Below are 18,385 nucleotides of genomic sequence, written 5' to 3'. Positions count from 1 at the left end.
TGTTGTGTTGCACCATTCCTGTCGGATCCAATATAGAAGGCACAGCATTGTTTTAATCTCAATATATCTGCAAATCCAGTCTCGACCTGTATCTTGTTTACAGTAGCGACCCGTTTAGCTCCACGAGTCAGTGGGCCGGCTTGAGGTGACGCTTCTGCATTTGATGACGTCAGTGGTCGACATATTCTGAGATCGAGCGTTTTCTGGGCCTGGTGTCAATAAAAGCTTTTCTTTGACTAACAAGGAAGTTTTCAGCTCTGAAACGTACAGGATATTCTTATATCATGATGAATTTTTATATATCAAAGGCTTTAAGGAAGTCGTTTGCTAGCATGTCTGATGGAGCATCACTGACTGGTTTAGCATGCATTCATACAACAATAATAAAATTATGTGTTGACATAAAAAAGGAAATTTACAAATACTTGTGTACTTTTACTTAAGTAAAAGTCTGTTTTTACAACTTTAACTAGTAACAGAGTAATATTTGACCAGTAGTACTTTTACTCAAGTAATGGAGTTGTGTACTTTTTCCACCTCTTGAACATTAACATCAAATGTTGATATACGTAAACTACAAACTATGCAAACACCTCAGTAACAAATAGCACTTTAAATGTTTTAGTAACTACAGAGAATTTATGAACAATCTAAAGTACATTTTTAAATCAAAACCTTGAGAACAGGTCGATTTTATTGCAGTTTTTTGTTGTTGTTTTTATTAATATTAGCTGTTTAAAATACCAAAAAAATATATAAATTGCTGCACCTTTATATTAACTTTATACATTTGAAAACTTGAGATAACATATGTAGGATGTATAACGTTAATGCTCACCTTTTGATATGACTACTTGATTGACCACAACATGAAATAAACTACATAAAAATGAAATCATCCACAACAATGCAAGATTCCTCCTACATGTTGACAATCTATTTATTGGTTCATCGTATTTACAAAAGTGCATTTATAATAGTGGGGTTTCCAACATTTGCCTCTTTTCACAAATATTTAGTTGATAATGACAACAGTACAACAAATCTACCTTAAAAAGCATGCCTTCAGTTCTTGCAGTTCAAAGCCGTCTTTATCCAATCTAGTTCCAGGCAGGCACACCTGGTACACTGTTTAGCTTGAGGAACAGATACACTGCACAAGGCACTTTAACTTCACCTACTCTCTCAGCTCATGAACAGGATTCAAGACATCATTGAGCTAAATGAAAACCTTTACCAGCAAAACATTCATCCTCTCTAATATACGTACACTCACCTTTTGTAAAAATCGTTTTGGATAATCATTTGTACATTTCTGCTGAGCTGTTTATTCACTAGATTTGCTCCTCATTTAAATATTACAGATTTCTCAAAAGACGATTTGGGGGGAAAAGAGATATGGGAAGAAATAAAAGCAACAGTCTAAATGATATTACACGCTCTCATGAGCATAACCTGACAGACTGGAGAGAGAGAGAAAAAAAAAAGGCTTAACACTATATTTAAGTTTAGATTCTTCTCAGTTTTTCAATAGATTTGTCCAGGAAACCCCAAATGGAGATCACTGGAGCTCCGGGGATTTGCAAAACCACGAATCCATAATGTTCATCCGACAGCAGGCTGTAAGAGGTGGAGGAACTCATTCTGCAGGCTAGCGTCTTTTAGCGACTGATGTATCATTGACATGACTGATGCAGTTGGGACAAGGAGCTTTTGAAGAATTATGGGATCAGACGAGCAGGGTAGTGTGAGGGGAGCGGTATGGAGAACTGTACAGTTTCACAAAGTGAGCAGGATGTTGTGTGAGAGGAACATGGCAGCAGATAGACAGCGGGCCCTCTGAAGACACTTTCAGCTTCTTCTTGACTTTGAGTGCTGGATTAGCCATTGAAGCGTAATGTCTGTGAGAATCAGGGGACATGATAGTGTCATGTAAGTATAGCAGACTGGAAACTAGGGGTGTAACGGTACACGTATTTGTACCGAACCGTTTCGGTACAGGGCTTTCGGTTCGGTGCACGCGTGTTTCCAAATGCAATCTATAACAGTTAACAGTAGGCTTGTTTTAAGCGCGGAACACACTTTGATCCGAGTTCCCACACGAACATATTAAGTATTCAGTCCATTTTATCACGAAATTCAACTGATAAATGCCGTTTTGACGCTGTTTAATGTGACGTGACTGAATAGGCGCATCAGTTCAAACGACTGCGTGTCACCCGTGTTAATGAGATCGATCATCTCTTCCTAAAGAATAAAAATGAATTAATATCTTAAGGTATGTTAAAGATACATTACAACTTACTGAAACGCATCGTATGTGGTGTAATCGCTCAATCAGTGTTTCAACAGCAGAAAGACGTCAATATTAAGTAAGCTTGAGAATGTCACGCAGTATCACATGACCTCAGAAATCATTCAGTGTCCACAGCTGTTAGTTCACTAGAGAAATCAACTCTTTCGCTAAATTTATGACCTATATTAGCCTGTATATTCAGTATATTCTACTGAACTTGTTACTGAAGTCTTGATTATTTCATGTAAGTTCATGAAAATGACAGCCACTGTGTATAAATGATTATGTTATTTCAACAACGAATTGGAGAAAAAAAAACTATTTTATAATTAGATTTAGAAGTCAATGCAAAAACTGCCTTATGTGAAGTTGACATGTTTGCGTACTGTTATTTGAGTGTTGATTATTAAATCAAAAAATAAATAGCAACTGAATTTAGGCTAATAGTTTGGGCTCTGTTGTTAACCTTTAATATTATAGTAATGTGCAAGTAGGGGCTCCCTATATAGTTTACAGCATTATCTTCAAAAAACTTTTAGTTATAATTTAATTCATTTAAGGTCAGACACAATTTTTTTTTCAGTAAACCACTGTTTAATAAAATAAATAAAAAGCAATTTTGTAAAACTGCAGTACCGAACCCGTACCGAACCGTGACTTCAAAACCGAGGTACGTACCGAACCGTCAATTTTGTGTACCGTTACACCCCTACTGGAAACATCATACAGCAAACTCAACTCATCCTCATGGAACATTACATACCAATGTTATCTTTCTCTTTGCAGGAAATCGAGTAGCAGCAGATCTCCCTGTCTTGAATAGCAGCCAAGTTCCTAAACAAATAGAACATGAGAAAGGATCAATAAAACAATTTATATGGTATGGCATTTCATTTCAGGAAAAGCTGTAAACAGAGTGTAGTCCAGCAAAAGGAAAATAATGAAGCAGATACAACTCTTAGCCAATAGATGGCAGTAATTCTAAAAAAAAAAAAACACACATAAGACCCCCAAACCACATGACCTTTCCATTTCATGCAGACAGATGGATAAACTCTGGTCTAGATGTTGTGATTCATCTCACACAATTCTTAGAAAACATAAAAAATCTCAATATGATGCAGATTAGTTTTTATGATTATTAAAGGGCCAATAAAATTCAAGATGATTTTAGAGTGAGGATTGAAACTTTTTTTTTTTTAAATAGAGCATTCCTTTATAATGAAGATAGAAATAAAACAAATTAGCAGAGCAGAGCCAGTAATGCAATTTCCTAATTATTATAATTATATTACGTTTTCTATTATGGCAAGGCAATCTTATTAGCATCATATGATTTGGCAGAATATGATCAGAGACTGTATGAGGCTGAGATAGTCCATTAGTACTTGAATGGGAGATATCGTAACATTCAATATTGCAGCTTTAGGAACGTATGTCCCGCCAAGAACAGCCAAGCAAATTACCTGGATCAGTTATTGAAACAAAACAAACACTTATGTAGATAGCCTAGAGTAGTATTTCTCAACTGGTGGGTCACAATCCAAAAGTGGGTCACACACAAAAAAAAGTGGGCTGTTTTGAGTTGGTTGAGGAGAGTGTGGTCAAAGAAACAACAACAAATTGAATTCGAAATATTTTTCTGATGCAAGACGTGTGTAAATACTGACTACTCTTCTATCAGATGCAGTTTAAGTAAAGCTGATTCAGTATCTGCAGTCAGATGAAATGTTGTCAGGCTGTATGTCAGTGGCATTATTATAACATTATTTTAGTAAATCGTTATGAAATAAAAAAAAGTCTCTCACCTCAGGAAAACAAACTTTCCTGCCCTGTCAGACGTTATACTGTTCTCACACTGTGCGCGTGCAAATGAGGAGGCACATGCTGTATATCACTTCATTATATATAAAGAGCAAATTTAATTTACGAGCATACAACGTTGTAGTTACGTTGTCAATTAGGTCATGAAATTAACAAAAACTACAAATAAACGTACATTGTTTGTTAGCTGGGAAGGATTTGCACAAAGGTATGGTGTTCATTGTATTCATCAGGATCAGTGCCCATATGTTTTATTAAAGGGATAGTTCACCCTGAAATGAAAATAAAGCCATCTTTTACTTTTTCCCATGCTACCCAAATGTATTTATCAAAAATAGTTGACACACACACACAAGTACCATCCCACTTTACTTAAAATACACATAAATAAACAGTATAAGGTAAGGCTATTCAATAGAAGTCCTAATTTTTCACAATACCCTAAAGTTAGTAAATTGGTATGAGCCACCACAGTCATAAAATATAGAAAAGTGGTATTTTGGGGTTACGATGCACGCACGCACGCACGCACGCACGCACGCACGCACGCCTGGTCGCTATTCACAGCCATTATAGGAAGGACCAGGACTATTTTAAAATGTTCTGCTTTTGAGGTCCGAAAAAGATTGAAGGACATAGGGCACTGTAACAACAGCAGGGTGAGTAAAAGATGGCTTTATTTTCATTTCAGGGTGAACTATCCCTTTAACAGTTCATGTAATTATTGTGCATTTACCATGGTAACTGTCATCGTAACCCCAAAATACCACTTTATTTTCACTTTATACTATATTTTATGACTGTGGTGGCTCATACCAATTTACTAACTTTAGGGTATTGTGAAAAATTAGAACTTCTATTGAATAGCCTTACCTTATAGTGTTTATTTATGTGTATTTTAAGTAAAGTGGGATGGTACTTGTGTGTGTGTGTCAACTATATTTGATATACATTTGGGTAGCATTGGAAAACGTGTGACCCATGGCCAAACCAGTTGAGAACCACTGGTCTAGAGAGTAATATGAAAAGCTATATTTGTTAACAATTTATTTTCCACACCAGGCGGAGCAAGTCAATTATTATATATATTTTTTTAATAATGTGCACTGATAAATCTATGCAAGTATTGCCCATTTTGATTTCATGTAGACTTTAATTCAAAAGCAGCAGGGAAACATCTGTATGTGTGATGTACAGCTCCTTACATTTTTTCAATTAGCTGCTTCTCATCCAGCGCATTGGGTAGATCTCTCTTGTTGCCGAGCACCAACACCTAAAACACAAAGAAATCCACAGGAGCTTATTTAGGAGATGTTTGAGCATTGATGTGCTAAAAAAACAAGGAAGTGTCTTACAGGGATTCCTTGTAACTGTGGCTTGTCTAAAAGATTGTGCAGCTCGTTTCTGGAAGCTTCGACCTTCTCCCGGTCCGCTGCATCCACCATATACCTTTGAGGGAAAATAAAGAGAAAGGATGCACATTTTAATTTGGTAGAGAGAATACCTCTTTCCCTTATAGAATATGGATGTAGAGATACTTACACAATTGCATTCACCCCACGACAGTATCGCTCCCACATGCTCCTGAACCTTGGCTGACCTCCAATATCCCAGATCTGCACAGTAATCAGACCAATGTTAGTTTCAGTGTATATTAAACAATTAAACTTTACTTTTCTACTGAATCCCCACTAAAAAGGACCAAACCTTGATGGTGACGTTGCCTTTTGTGACCTTCCTCATGTTGAACCCGACGGTTGGAATCATGTCTTCGCTGAACTGGCCTGACTGGGGGGGAGAAGACAGCGTATTAACAACTAATGGAATTGGTCTTTGAGGTGGTTTGTGGTGAAATGCTTCCATTATTCCACCTGAAACAACTTCTGTACTTTGTTTTCTTTACGCCCAGTTTAGTTTCCTGTTGCTGTAAGTGTAGGCCTGCAGTCATTGGTAGTTGAGGGCTTCCCATCAGAAACATTTATTTGATCTATGATTCATAATGAAAGTTCACAGACAAAAAAAACCTCAAGCCAGCTCTGGGAAATTTCCATGGTATATTGCCATCTACTGTACCAACCTACTGATATTCTCAAATTCAGGTCATTGCCACTGTCAACTCTAAAGGTTCTGTGCCAAAATTGTGATTATAATACAATATTATTATACAGTTACAATATTTTGCGATTGTGATAAAACTTCTTGCATTCTTAATGTTTGTTCAAACAATACACACAATCTAAATAAGAAATGTGACCACCCATTTAGGAATTAATCTGTAGTAGACAATAACAGTATCTAGTAATCACATCATTAATAAACACTCATGAGACAGGACTATTCGAATTGCAATTGTAAACCACACAACCACCTCTCCTCTTATGATTCAGTTTTGATATGGTCTGCCTTAACAAAGGAAAATTCCCTTTCTCTTATTTGTCATGCTGTTGCCAGTAAACTTTCTTTCTAAACATTAGGACCACCACAAAGTATTCTAGCACTCATTCAATTCTTGACTGCATAGTCATATCTGCAGATGTAATTTCCTCCACTGGCTAATATTAGCAATTACCTACGTCAATGTCACCTGATAATGAAAATGATGCTAATATTGAATATTTAGATAAAGTCAAAATGCTTACTGATACCGTGCTATAAAACTACTCATAGTGAGATATATGTTTCAGTTGATAATTTTGGTCAACTCCCACAACCTAACAAACAGTGTGTGCATCATCTATGGCAGGTGCACAAAACAAGGTTTGGTTTTGTTGTTGTTTTGCACCCTGCACGTGATGAAGCAAATGATGTTCATGTTGATTTGCGCATGCTGAGGCAAAGTGACAACCATGTCAAAAGAAAAGAGAATCACAATCTATAGCTCATACAAAAGCAAGATAAGGCGGTATGACTTAGTGATTAATGATGACTAAATAATTTGCCTAACGTCAGTATGACAAAAAAAATGAAAGGGTAGTCTACTTATTTAAAAAAGATGTTTGAACTTGTAGCGTCCCAAATTATGCCGTATGTATCATCCCAAAACAATCACATGCAATGGAAATATCTGCCCTTGACAAATGTTCTTCATTTTTAGGACCAGGTATTCTGTAACCCCATCAAGGAAACTAAAAAACTGAATGAGTCCTTGACAGCATGTGTGCTAAGTAACTAAGGAAATTAACTGAAGAGAATACATATGTTGTCCTGCTCAAAAAATAGCGAAGAATTGCAGTGTCAACAGCTCTGGCTGCACGGCTCTTGTAGCTAATAGTGAACAAAGTGATACTGAGTCAGCACACCATCTCAGACTGTCTGGCAACAGGGAGAAAGTTAACTAGCTTCTTCCCACTTTCAGCCATCATTACTCGGAGAGATCCAGACAGATCTTGGAAAGTCACAGATGCTCCAACAAGATTTTCTGACACTATGGGACAATGTATGATAAAGAGTTTGTTAAGCCAGGGACACACCAAGTCGACAGTCAGCCATCGGGCAACGTCGGGCCATTTTGAGCATCGGCTGACTTAGTTTTTCCGGTGTGTTCCGCACCGTTGGCTCTAGTCGGACGCTGCTTTTTCTGGGCCGTCGGTGAGAGAGAGAACTCTGATTGGCGGTTCAGCTCAGCGAACGTGTCAGTGGACGAGAATAAGAGCAAAAGTGATGAAAGCGAGCAAGTAAGTCAAAACTGAACAGACAGAAGGCTGTTATAATTTTACATCATCTTACCTGAGCAACACAGCGCAAATATTTTCATAATAACATGAGTGGATCCACATGATTGATATTCAAAATGGTAAGCAAGTGTTGCTTTGTTTATGGTTTGTATACCTGCAGTCTTAGTTTCAATTTCCCTGAATATATATATAGAATATATCGACGAAAATATACTCTGATTTTGCAGTTTTTGCATTAAAAAAATCCCATGGCACACGCCACATTAAAATAATAAAACTGCACAAACATGAATTGCATCAAATGGCTTATTAAACTAGATATTATATTAAAAGTAGCACTCACATTTAATATTAATCTTGCACTTAAGTCAGATAGGAGAACACAATACGGTCATACAGGTACTAACAGGTTTAATTATTTTATAATTATTATAATTTTATAATTAAACACTGTGTCAAAGTTGGTATTGTGACTTTATATATGGTCCGACACGTGTCTGAACGTGTCATTATAATATTAACATTTTATCAAAAATCAAGCTCAGGTGGAGTTACAAGGTTTTTAACCAGCGAATGAGACAGCTGCATCTGAGGCAGTAAGTGCATCACATTATGATCAACTTACATTTTATAAAGTTAATTGTAGCTATGTGGGCGCTTAGTTTATCATGTTGTTGAATACATTTGGACAAAATTACTTGATATATAAGATGAAGTGCTAAGACTCTGTTTCTTAAAGTGTTTCTTGAGTAAAGAAAATGCTATACTTAATCAAACACGAGTTCTTTATTTACCCTTGCATTGCAAACAAGCAGAGATGCTCCTAACTGCGTGCGGCACTTAATTCACGATAAACGCGGGTGGAGTTATGAGGTTTGACGACAGTTTGAGGTTTAAATGGAGTTACGAGGATTAGTCACAATCTCTTTTCATTGGTAACATTTTTGTAAAACCAAAATATTTGACCAATAGCATCCATCCATCCACTTCCGCTTATCCGGGGCCGGGTCGCGGGGGCAACAGTCTAAGCAGAGACGCCCAGACTTCCCTCTCCCTAGCCAGTTCCTCCAGCTCTTCTGGGGGAACCCCGAGGCGTTACCAGGCCAGCCAGGAGACATAATCCCTCCAGCATGTCCTAGGTCTTTTCCCGGGGTCTCCTCCCGGTGGGATGTGCCCGGAACACCTCCCTCGGAAGGCGTCCAGGAGGCATCCGAAATAGATGCCCGAGCCACCTCAGTTGGCTCCTCTCGATGTGGAAGAGCAACGGCTCTACTCTGAGCTCCTCCCGAGTGACCGAGCTTCTCACCCTATCTCTAAGGGAGCGCCCAGCCACCCTGCGGAGAAAGCTCATTTCAGCCGCCTGTATCCGGGATCTTGTCCTTTCGGTCATGACCCACAGCTCATGACCATAGGTGAGAGTAGGAACGTAGATTGACCGGTAAATCGAGAGCTTCGCCTAACAGCTCAGCTCCTTCTTCACCACGACAACTTAGTACATCGACCGCATTACTGCAGAAGCTGCAGCAATCTGTCTGTCAATCTCCCGTTCCATCCTTCCCTCACTCACTCGTGAACAAGACCCCAAGATACTTGAACTCCTCCACTTGAGGCAGGAACTCTCCACCAACCTGAAGTGGGCAAGCCACCCTTTTCCGAATGAAAACCATGGCCTCGGACTTGGAGGTGCTGATTCTCATCCCAGCCGCTTCACACTTGGCTGCAAACTGTCCCAGTGCACGCTGAAGGTCCTGGTCTGAGGAGGCCAACACGACAACATCATCCACAAAAAGCAGTGACAAAATCGTGTGGTCCCCAATAAATTGGCTTTAGGGATGTGGAATGTCACCAATAGCATTGATTTTTAAAAAATAAAATAAAACAAAACTGATGAAATATATAAAGAGATACAAGGTTTCTGCTTGACAGCGACAATATATTATTGTACCGTAGCATTTATTTTATTTATTTGGTATTTGATCCACTTTTCCAAGGCATGCCTGACAACCTGTCACGGCACACTAGTGTGCTGCAGCACAACGGTTGGGAAACAAGCAGGCAAGTGCAAATGGGACAGTGAGGGCACAATCTCTCGCACAATGGGATGAAGACAGCTAAAACTTTTCTCCTGAATGCTGTGAGCCAGCAATTCATTAAATAATGCATAATACAAACAGCTGCAGTATGTCTGGTCAGAAAACACTAAATAAAAAAAAAAGTAAATAAATAAATAAATAATATGTGTGTGCAGTCTTCTTAACAGCACTAACAATTAGCATCATGCACTGTAAAAACAAATTCAGGTCTCCAATTGAAAATTTTCTAGTGACCGATCACATCTAAATTTTTCAGTTGGCCAAATTGAATTTCTGTGAATTGATGCAATTTAATTTAATTAAAATTCAAGAAATTCAATTTGGCCAACTAAAAAATTTAGATGTGATCGGTCACTAGAAAATTTTCAATTGGAGACCTAATTTTTTTTTTACAGTGTGATGATCATTATGTTTATTTTCAGGAATTCCTATTTACTACTATATAAAAAAAAAACATGAGCAAGATGCTTGTTTAAACCACATGACCACCTACTGCAATGATTCAGAGTTGAGGTGGTCTGCCTTGATGAGGGAAAGTCCCATATGTCTGCTTTCCATGTCTAGCATCTTATGTTTTTATTCCATCCTATATTCTGAAAAGAACCCCTTGAACTCTATTATGCTGCACTGACCTTACTCACACCTAATGTCAAATCTATGAATGGTATCCATCTCCACATATCAAAGTCCTGTTCAGTTGAAATGAACGAAAACAAATATACAACAGAAATCTTTCCAACCAATTAATATTCATATTACATGATGCAAAATGCACAAAAAGGGCTAATGTGACCAAATAATGTGAAGTTTAGGTGATAAATCTGACTTACATAGTCACAGGATATGTATAATGCCACTGCTTATGAGGGAATCATGTTTTACAAATTCCCTTCAGCATACTCAAGAATCACAAGCATGCCAGGCACGCAGAAGATCTTGAGCTTCAAAGAACTCTCCCTCAAAAGGTCAATTAGACCTTTTCGAAACAAGACCATTCTGAATGTTTTTTTCAAAAAATCTCCAAATATTTGAGGGAAGTGATTACAGAAGAGGGAACTACACAATATAAGCAACACTTGAGGCTAATGCTTACACTGAACACTTCAGCCAACAACTAATGCACACCTAAGCATTTTGAGCAACACAAATAGATTTTGAAAGTTGGTGAACCACATTAAAAGATACTTTTAAACCTTACAGTGTCTAGTCTTCTACCAAGGTAAAAAAACAAAAAAAACAATGACCTACTGTGACCAGCACATTATCTTACTCATGCACCAAATCACATGATGGAGGACGTCACTTGACCAGGAAGAACCGCATTAAAATGTGTGTGAGTCTTGTGACTGGAAACCAGAAACATACGTACAGTGCTTGCAAGAACAGATAGTGGAACTACTTGTTAGATTAGGACCAGGGTTAGGAATGATCTTGCGGAACAAGTACAACATGCTTGATTCAGAGTATGAGGTTATATACTATTTTTTGCCTCCAGAGGTCAAGTTAGACACAGGGCATGTGTCGATTCAGCAACATAACTCAATGCAATGCAGATAAAACAGTATATATTATTAGGAACATATTAGTCACATATAGGTATATGCAATTTAGGGTGCTTTCACACCTGAGCGTTTGTCTCAGAACCTGGTGCGTTTAGGCATATGTGAACAGGGCAATCGCGCTCGGATCCGCACCAAAACAATCGCCCAGAGACCGCCTGAACAAGATGGTCTTGGCCCGATTGCAAACAAACTCTGGCACAGTTTGCTTGAGGTGTGAAAGCAATCCAACCCAATGGACCAACAAACCAAATGGTATTATAATTCATAATGCGCTACATAAATAGCAGTAGTGTCTGATTCTGATTGTGAAAAACAAAAGAGCTCATCTTCAGCTTCAAATGTTGTGTAATAGCATTTGTGTAAATGTATTATGTAATTTAACAGCGGGAATGACGGCTACATTCATATTGTGTTCGCGTGCATCTCGACAGTTACAAATAAAGCCACAATAAGCTCATGGGGGGAACTTATCAATCATATTGATCGATGATGCACAGGAAACTCAGACCAATAAGAGGACAGTTGCACTCGCATATGACTTGCTAAACATTTTGGTATGCTTTGAAAGGTTGTCTTGTGAAAGCGAACCGAACCAAGAAGAAAATGCAACATTGTGACATATTAGGTCTATCAATAGATCTATCACTGCCTTGCCCGTATATTAGGGCTGCTCGATTATGGAAAAAATCATAATCACAATTATTTTGGTCAATATTGAAATCACGATTATGTAACACGATTATTTCACATGACTTTGGGAATGTGTTGCATTTATTAAAAAGACACCTTTCAACAATTCAATTGAAATTGTAACATTTGTTGTACTTTTTGAACTATTAAAATAAATAATATAACATATTCAAATCAAAGTATAAAAGTATTCAAGTAAAAATGATAACCACAAATAAATAAGATCAACAATATGGTTCGGCTAGATATGCTTTTCAGGTACGTCTAACATTAGTTTTCAGGTACAGAAATGTATCAAATGTAAAATAACATTGCATATTTGAGTGCATAAATTAAAGATTAATCCTATTAAACTTACAAAAGCTATTAAATCAAGAGCAGTGAGTGATGTCCTTGTCTTTTGTTGTTTGACATTAAACAGACAGCAGTAAAGGCTACTGCCCCTTTAAGACCCAATGCTCGGATTTGCGTCGTCTTTCTCGACTGTATAAAGTTTACTTAAGGCATATACAGTCTGCTAGGATACTCATCAAGATGGACGTTGACAAACGTTTTGTGTGAGTTTGTCCGTTCAAGTGCAAGACTTGAAAGAGAACTCAATATTTGCGCACTGTGAGACGTGTGCGCGCTCTCGGGTGAGCGCACAGAGACACATTTTCTCATAGCGCGCTACTTCTCATTCGCGTCTTCTGGCACTAAACCCGGGTGATGACGGCGAAAATGACTGGTCAAATTCGAAAATATGGCAGCACTCGCATGCATTGAACAAAGTTTACAAAGAGAGAATTATTTGAAAAATATGAAGGAAAAAAAGGACGTTTACACGGCACCCCTGCTCTCGTCAGTTTTTGTTTCTTTATTAGATTGTCATAGGTCACTCTGTGTTTAATTTTCAAGTGGTTTAACAAATTCGTGGTGTTCCCTTGCGTTGCAGCCACTACCATGTAGCAAATCTTGCACGTAGCATGTTTCTGCTCGTCGTCTGATTCCTCGAAGCCAAACTGTTTCCAGACAACGGAGTTGGTTTTGCCTTTTTTGCTCACCAAACGCTGCTGTAACTGCCCTCCTTCTGCCATCTTTACTCGCGCCGAGTTTTTAAATTCCAGCGGATGATATGCACACGAGTCACGAGACTCACGACCTGAGAAAGTTTGTGGCTTCGGGAGGGGCGGATGTGCGCGTGCGCGTTTCATTCAAAACGCAAGACAAAATAAGAGTGTTCTTGCAAAACTGAACATGGCAAAATAATCGTTTTTTCTCGATTGTACTATTTTGGTGATCGTTGGGAGCCGAAATCGAAATCCAATTAATTGCACAGCCCTACTGTATATGTGAGTTTATTAAGTGACTCGCTTTTGATTTAAGAAATGTTTACACTTTGTCCATGTAACAATGTAATTATACATTTAAGTAAGTAATAGTAATTAACTACATGTACTTACTATAGGGTTAGTGTAGGATTAGGGTTTGTTGTATGTAATTATTTATGCCTAATTTAAAGTTATTACTAAATACATGTAACATGTGTAAGATGGACACCAAACTTAGATAGTGTGATAACTTGTGTGCTTCCTACACCGAACATCGAGTTTCCCATCAGCAAGAAACAAACTCATCAAGGGAACAACAACAGAATATTCGAGCTTGAAATCCTGCACAAATCTGGCTATTGGTATCAGTGGTTTTAGACTTTATACTGACGCCTTTCAGTGTGGATGCATGATGTTTGTTTACTAATAATGGGTTCTCATATGAGACACTTCCATATTACAGACATTCTTTGACCCAATTTCAAAGATATTTTTTTTCACATTGTTGGTTGTTTGTGCTATTATGCAGCTGAGTGCTACCATGTGCTGTCACTGGACAGCTGTTTTCAGAACGGTGGTATAGCCTACAAGGTGTGACTATGATGGTTGTTTGATATAATTTAATTGTTATTATTAATAGTAACAACTAGCAAGTGGGTAAATTGCATAGATGATCATTTAACGTCAACAGTGATGGAGTTGGAACCCTTCCATGTAAAATAAAACATCTTTTTCTGTGCATCTTCTAGAGTCTTCACGTCATCATGTATATCAAACGTGTTGTTGTTTTCTTTATGTACAACATTTTTTACCATACAAAAAACTAAGTGCACCCTTAAAGCTGATAATAACACAAATGTCAAGAAAACAAATATGTTCCAGGGTAAAACTGAGTCGACATTATAAGTTTAGGGTCGGTGTTATGTGGACGTGGAGCACATTTCACAGGATGTATACGGTAAACTGTCAACTGATGTCAACAAACCATCGTCTACTCTACGCAATCAAACTATTGATCATCTGGGAGCTAACGTTAGCCGGTTAGCTTTCCCAAACGTTGAATTACAGTCCCTGAGCTGGTCTTTTCCAGTCGTCTACTGTGAATTTAACTTAAATTAGCTTCATTATCTGTAAAGCAATTGTGTTAATCGCCTGGTCTACTGGACTGACATTCAGTCTCTTAAATGTCTTGAACTAGCTCATGCTAACCGCAAATACTCACCGCGATTACGTTAACAAACGTCGTTTTGCCTGAATATTGCAACCCGACGAGGGTTAATTCCATTTCTTCCTTCCAAAAGAGAGCCTTAAACCAGTCCAGGAGGCGGTTAATGAGTGCAAACATTGTGATGTTAGATTGTACAGGTCTGTTTAGGTTGTTTGCAATGTTTTCACCACTAGAAACGTAATGTAGTGTTTGGGAGGAACTGACCGCTGTCATATGACTGTGATACGTTTGCAAAATAAATGTGTGTTCATACGCGTTGAAGCTGCGCCACTCCTGCGCAGGCTTGCAGTAACGATAGAAAAATTTGACTCATTTCAGCAAATCGGTTCCTTCGAAAAGTTGGCTTCAAAAAGCCAATCCAGTGATTATTTTGTGTTATGAAGGTATTAGGCTACTATCATATCCATGACATTGAGGCATATTACAAGCTTAACAACGTTAAAACAAAACCATATTTAGTAGGCTAGGCTCATACTGCTGTCTTTTATTGGTTTTATTAAGTTTTATAGTAGCCTAACACTTTACAGTTGGTTAATGCATTAACCAACAATGAGCAACAGCCTACATGTATTGCAGTAGGCTATTTCGGTTAACGTTATGAAAATACAACTGTTCATTGTTAGTTTAGGTCCATTTCTTAATTTAAAAAATGTCAACAAACTAAGATTCATAAATTAGAAGTATTTTTCATTGTTAGTTCATGTTAACTAATATTGTTAGCAAATGGAAATGGAAAATGTAGAAGAAGAACCAGGGTTGTTAACTATTTCAAATAGAGCATGAATACAGTATTTTTAAGTTTCCTCCTTCAAAATCCTTAAAGATTCGTCAATAAATACAATGGTATACTATACAGGGTTCCCACTAATGGAAAACTTAAAATTGTCAGAGAATTTTGAAATTGAGCTTTTAATATTTTCACAATACCATTCAAAAGTTTTGGGGTAAGCAAGAAGCACTTTTATTTGGCAAGAATGCATCAAATTGATCAAAAGTTAGATCAAAAGAAGATTTGTATTTCAAATAAATGCTGCACATTAAATCAGCATTAATAATTTTATTGAAGGATCATGTGACACTGAAGACTGGAGTAATGATGATGCTGAAAATGACCTTTGCCATCACATGAATAAATTACATTTTAAACTATATTGAAAAACAAAACAGCTATTTGAAATAATAATAATAATAATATTTCACAATATTCCTGTTTTGACTGTGTTTTTATTTTGATCAAATAAATGCAGCCTTGATGAGGATAAGAGACTTCTTTCAGAAACATTACACATCTTACTGAAAATTTTGAACGGTAGTGTATATATCTCATAATTACAAATATGGAATATGAATGGAAATTCTTTGGTCAACAGGCATGGGAACCCCATAATGACATATGTGTTTCAGTAGTAAAATGTACAAACCGGAAGGGCGACATATTGCATTGTGGGTCTGGTTTCCAGGGAAGATCTCATCAACGCCATCACACCTGATTGTGAAACTCAGTTATCACCTGATAAACATTCTCAAAGCATTACTATCCATTTTAAGAGCTTTAGAAAATTCAAAGATTTACTTTGTAATGGGTTTACACATGCTGTCCTCAGCATCATTGTAAGTGTTTTTTGGACATGGCTCACACAAGTAATTGTATTTAAAATTACCTGCCAAAACACCAGAAAAAAAAAGCAGTTGAAGGATTTAAAATAGTATCATGAATCTTTCTGTCCTAATGTCCTCTACACACTATGACCATTAGAAAAAATCCCCCAGGAAAACCCATAGAAAGGATAAGCTCATGTGTCATTTTGTTTACTTAAATTTTAAAAAAGAAAGGAAAAAAGCTTTACCATATCTCATCTGTTGATGTCCAGGTTTACATCTTTTTTTGGACTCACAAGTTTCACATTTATCATTTAAGCTTAAATGATTGTTTGCAGAAACATCTGTCCTTATTCGAAGCAATGCTTGATGAACATCTCACACACACTGCGACTGTTGTTCGCTTGGCATGGTTCTTTGGGATATTCACCTGTAAATGAAGTTTAAAGTAAATTTGAGTGTTTCACATCTTACTTTAAGTTTTAGAACTTTGAAATTATGATATAGGTACCTTATACAGTAGAGATGTGCCAGGGGCGGTTCTAGACCCTTTTTAGGGGGGCTTCAGCCCCCCTTAACTTCTGCCCCAGCCCCCCTAAAAAATGTGTGATTAACCTTTTAAAGCATATGAAACTGGTGGGAGGCTTCGGCGTCGTCCCGTCTTTTAGTCTGCGTGTTCTTCAATCCGCAGCGGCGCCGGGCAGAGCGCACGTCAGAAGCAGAGGTGTGTGAGTTCATCTGAGCCTCATTAGTCTGTCATCGCTCGTCAATGTCAAAATATTCGAGAAAACCAATCAAATCAGAGTAGGCGGGCTTTATGTTCACATAGAATCTGCTGAGGCTAAAAATTTTAGCAGCACGACTCGACGTCAAGTGAGAGAAATGTAAGCTGACTCTGCTTCTTTAAGTCAGAAATGTTAAACAAAGACAAAAATATTCAGGCAAATGAATAGCCTACGCTTTTGTCTAATTTCGCCAATTTGAATTGAAAATAGGCCAATGTGATTCATAATGTAATTAACAAACAAGAAATATTAACAAAACCGTTTTCTTCAGATTAGGCATAAGATTAATAATGAATGTGTACATATTGTAAATTAATATTATTCCATTTGTAGCCTTCAGTAAATAAATAAAAAAGCTCAGCTATTTCAGCCTGTATTGGGCATAAGATTAGTAATGAATGTGTTTATTTTGTGAATTAATTTAATAAACTTAAAACTTTAATAAACAGTAAATTTATGTGTCTAAGAAAAGTATTCATAAAACATATAAATATCAGTATGTTAATATGTAAACCATATTTACTTTCTTCGCTGACGAAAATGGAAAAACTATATCAGTTAAAGCTCAGCGTTAGAGGGGAAGAGACTGGGCAAGATAAAAACAGAGAAAAAAGAGATGTGGAGATAAGAAAGACAAATAATCTACTGCCCAGTGACATGGTTTTCAAGCTATTGTTATCTAATTTTTTGGCCTTCAGAACATCTTAAAATGCACATAGGCCTATGTAGATCAGAGAAATAGACATTTTCTCGGGGGAGCTTTATATATATTAAATTATAAGTATTACTAAACAGCCATCCTATGGATATGCAAGTTAGTAAGCTACTAGTTAATAGTGCAATTTGGACCCTAAAATACCCTCACTGGGGGCTAAGCCCCCCTAAAATGAAAATAGAACCGCCCCTGGTATGTGCTAACAAAGCTGTAACTCTAATTGTAGATACATAATATGTACAGCTGAAAACATCCTTAACACTCTAAATGCAATAATCTTGAACAGAGAATAAATGACAGTGTTTATCCTAGTCTTGAGAATATCATGGTAATCTTACCCGAAGGGCAGGCTTTACAGCATCTTCCTTTAAAGTCATACTCGAGTCGAGTCCAGTCACAGTTTATAGCCAGACTCAAGATCCAGCTGCCACAAACACAGAGCAGCGTAAACCATAGCGTATGAAAACAGTTTGAAATCCTTTTCTGTCATTGGCTGTAAATTCCAGAGGGGCTGGGACCCTCAAACCTTAAATGGCCCATTTTACCTGATATCACCCTAGTTTTCATTGTTAGTTCATGTTAACTAATATAGTTAATGTTAGCAAATGG

At 37.4% G+C, this 18,385-nt stretch overlaps 2 protein-coding genes across 2 annotated transcripts; both read right to left on the bottom strand.

The window, feature by feature from the left end:
- Window positions 1–698: 698 nt before the first annotated feature.
- On the bottom strand, window positions 699–14,912 carry arl8ba (ADP-ribosylation factor-like 8Ba). Its single transcript, XM_079841255.1, has 7 exons — window positions 14,672–14,912; window positions 5,828–5,908; window positions 5,663–5,736; window positions 5,476–5,569; window positions 5,326–5,393; window positions 3,060–3,130; window positions 699–1,901 (listed from the first exon to the last, which is right to left on the bottom strand). The coding sequence occupies exons 1-7, from the start codon at window positions 14,888–14,890 to the stop codon at window positions 1,852–1,854; spliced, it is 657 nt and encodes a 218-aa protein (XP_079697381.1). The 5' UTR covers window positions 14,891–14,912; the 3' UTR covers window positions 699–1,851.
- A 1,334-nt stretch (window positions 14,913–16,246) lies between these two features.
- Window positions 16,247–18,316, bottom strand: LOC307141266 (uncharacterized protein; the record flags this gene model as incomplete). The annotated part of the gene is made up of 3 exons (XM_079841325.1): window positions 16,247–16,338; window positions 18,115–18,254; window positions 18,303–18,316. 3 exons carry the CDS (start codon window positions 18,314–18,316, stop codon window positions 16,247–16,249), a joined length of 246 nt encoding a protein of 81 aa, XP_079697451.1.
- Between the last annotated feature and the right edge of the window lie 69 nt (window positions 18,317–18,385).

The sequence above is a fragment of the Gobio gobio genome, assembly GCF_949357685.1.
Source record: "Gobio gobio genome assembly, chromosome: 17".
In the NCBI taxonomy this organism is placed as follows: domain Eukaryota; kingdom Metazoa; phylum Chordata; class Actinopteri; order Cypriniformes; family Gobionidae; genus Gobio; species Gobio gobio.
Note: the sequence above shows the minus strand (reverse complement) of the source record. Positions and strands in the feature narration are given on the sequence as shown.

Excerpts from the sequence above, each read along its gene's own strand:
- arl8ba (XM_079841255.1), bottom strand. The coding sequence starts at position 14,890 with ATGACAGCGGTCAGTTCCTCCCAAACACTACATTACGTTTCTAGTGGT. Across the intron at positions 5,909-14,671 it reads CGTTTGTTAACGTAATCGCG|TCAGGCCAGTTCAGCGAAGA; the intron begins GTGAGTATTTGC and ends TCTCCCCCCCAG. Across the intron at positions 5,737-5,827 it reads AAGGCAACGTCACCATCAAG|ATCTGGGATATTGGAGGTCA; the intron begins GTTTGGTCCTTT and ends ATTACTGTGCAG.